Genomic DNA, 1,950 nt, shown 5'->3' with positions numbered 1-1,950 from the left:
CAGGTCTGAACGTGCACAGCCTGCTCAAACACCGCATGCTGGTGCTGACACTGGGCACTCGGGGACACTCTGGGGCACTTTGGGACACTCTGGGGGGACCCTGGGGACACTCAGGGACACTCTGGGGACACTTGGTGACACTGCACTGATGTCCCCGCAGGGCTGAACGTGCACAGCCTGCTCAAACACCGCACTCTGGTGCTGTCCCTGGGCGCTGTCACCTTCCTGGAGCAGCGGCTGCTGTGGCACGAGCGCCGGTACTCGGCCCTGTACCCGCTGGGGCTGCCCTACAGGGACCTGGCAAATGGGGTGCTGGCACAGCCCCCCAATGCCGGGTGACATCCTGGGGACACCCCAAATTGGGTGACACCCCTGGGACAGCCCCCCCGCCACGGGGTGACACCCCTGGCACAGCCCCCCAATGCCGGGTGACATCCCGGGACACCCCAAATGGGGTGACACCCCTGGCACAGCCCCCCAATGCTGGGTGACACCCCGGGACCCGCCAAATGGGGTGCTGGCACAGCCCCCCAATGCTGGGTGACATCCTGGGACCCCCAAATGGGTGACACCCCTGGCACAGCCCCCCAATGCCGGGTGACATCCTGGGGACACCCCAAATGGGGTGCTGGCACAGCCCCCCAATGCTGGGTGACATCCTGGGGACACCCCAAATGGGGTGCTGGCACAGCCCCCCAATGCCGGGTGACACCCTGGGGACACCCCAAATGGGGTGACACCCCTGGCACAGCCCCCCACTGCCGGGTGACATCCTGGGACCCCCAAATGGGGTGACACCGTGGGACCCCCAAATGGGGTGCTGGCACAGCCCCCCAATGCCGGGTGACATCCTGGGGACACCCCAAATGGGATGAGACCCCCCAAAATGGGGTGAGACACCCGAGAATGGGGTGAGACCCCCCCAAATGGGGTGAGACCCCCCCAAATGGGATGAGACCCTCCCCCACTGCGGGGTGACACCTCTGGGACCCCCCAAATGGGATGAGACCCTCCCCCACTGCGGGGTGACACCTCTGGGGTGGGGGGACCCCCCTGAATGGGGTGAGACCCCTTTGAATGGGGTTTGATCCCCCCCAGGATGGGGTTTGACCCCTTTAGATGGGGGAGACCCCCACCCAAATGGGGTGAGACCCCCCAAGAATGGGGTTTGATCCCCCAAAGGATGGATGAGACCCCCCTGAATGGGGTTTGATCCCCCCCAGATGGAATTTGACACCCCCAGGGTGGGATCTGGTCACCCCAAACTGGATCCAACCCCCTCCTCTATTTGGGGTCAAGTCCACCCCCAGTTTGGGGTCCAGCTCCCATTTGGGGTCCAGCCCCACCCCCCATTTGGGGTCCAGCCCCCTCCATTTGGGGTCCAGCCCCTCCTCCATTTGGGGTCGGGAGGGGTTTTGGGGCTGTCGGGCACTGCTGTGGCAATTAAAGGGACATTTTTCCAGGCTGCTGTTCTCATTTTTTTGGGTTTTCCCCGTATCCCAAACCCTTTGGAATTCCCCCAAATTCCAACCCCATCCTGGAGCCCCCCAACCCCATCCCGAGGGGAAAATCGGGGGCTCCCCCTCATTCCCCGGATTCCCAAAAGGAAAATTCGGGAATTCTGGGACCCCCAATTTTGAGGGAGTCAAAGTTTGGGGGAATTTCAGTGCCCCCCGTACCAGTTTTGGGGTCCAGGGGGTGCCAGCACAGCATCGTATCCCGAGGAGCTGCTGGTTTTTTTGGAGGGAGGGGTCTCCCGGTCTTTTGGGGTTTTCAGGTTTTCTCCCGGTGTTTTGGGGAGGGGTCTCCCTATATTTTGGGGGGATTTTCCCGTTTTCTCCCGCTGTTTTGGGGGGATTTTCCCATTGTCTCCCGGTTTTGGGGAGATTTTCCCGCTTTCTCCTGGTGTTTTTTGGGGGGTTTTTCCATTTTCTCCCGGTGTTTTTGGGA

The 1,950-nt window shown here is 61.8% G+C and overlaps 1 protein-coding gene across 1 annotated transcript in view; it reads left to right on the top strand.

The window, feature by feature from the left end:
* MRPL4 (mitochondrial ribosomal protein L4) overlaps window positions 1-1,465 on the top strand; it is a gene marked incomplete at its 5' end in the record, with an annotated part of 5,096 nt that extends 3,631 nt beyond the window's left edge. Inside the window, one exon of the mRNA XM_057388674.1 lies at window positions 145-1,465. Coding sequence (XP_057244657.1) covers window positions 145-339 — 195 coding nt within the window. The remainder of the gene's footprint in view (window positions 1-144) is intronic.
* Between the last annotated feature and the right edge of the window lie 485 nt (window positions 1,466-1,950).

This window comes from Malurus melanocephalus, unplaced genomic scaffold, assembly GCF_030028575.1.
Source record: "Malurus melanocephalus ecotype Western Australia unplaced genomic scaffold, MMel_1.1 scaffold_2278, whole genome shotgun sequence".
In the NCBI taxonomy this organism is placed as follows: Eukaryota; Metazoa; Chordata; class Aves; order Passeriformes; family Maluridae; genus Malurus; species Malurus melanocephalus.
This window is presented reverse-complemented; position numbering and strand designations above follow the sequence as displayed.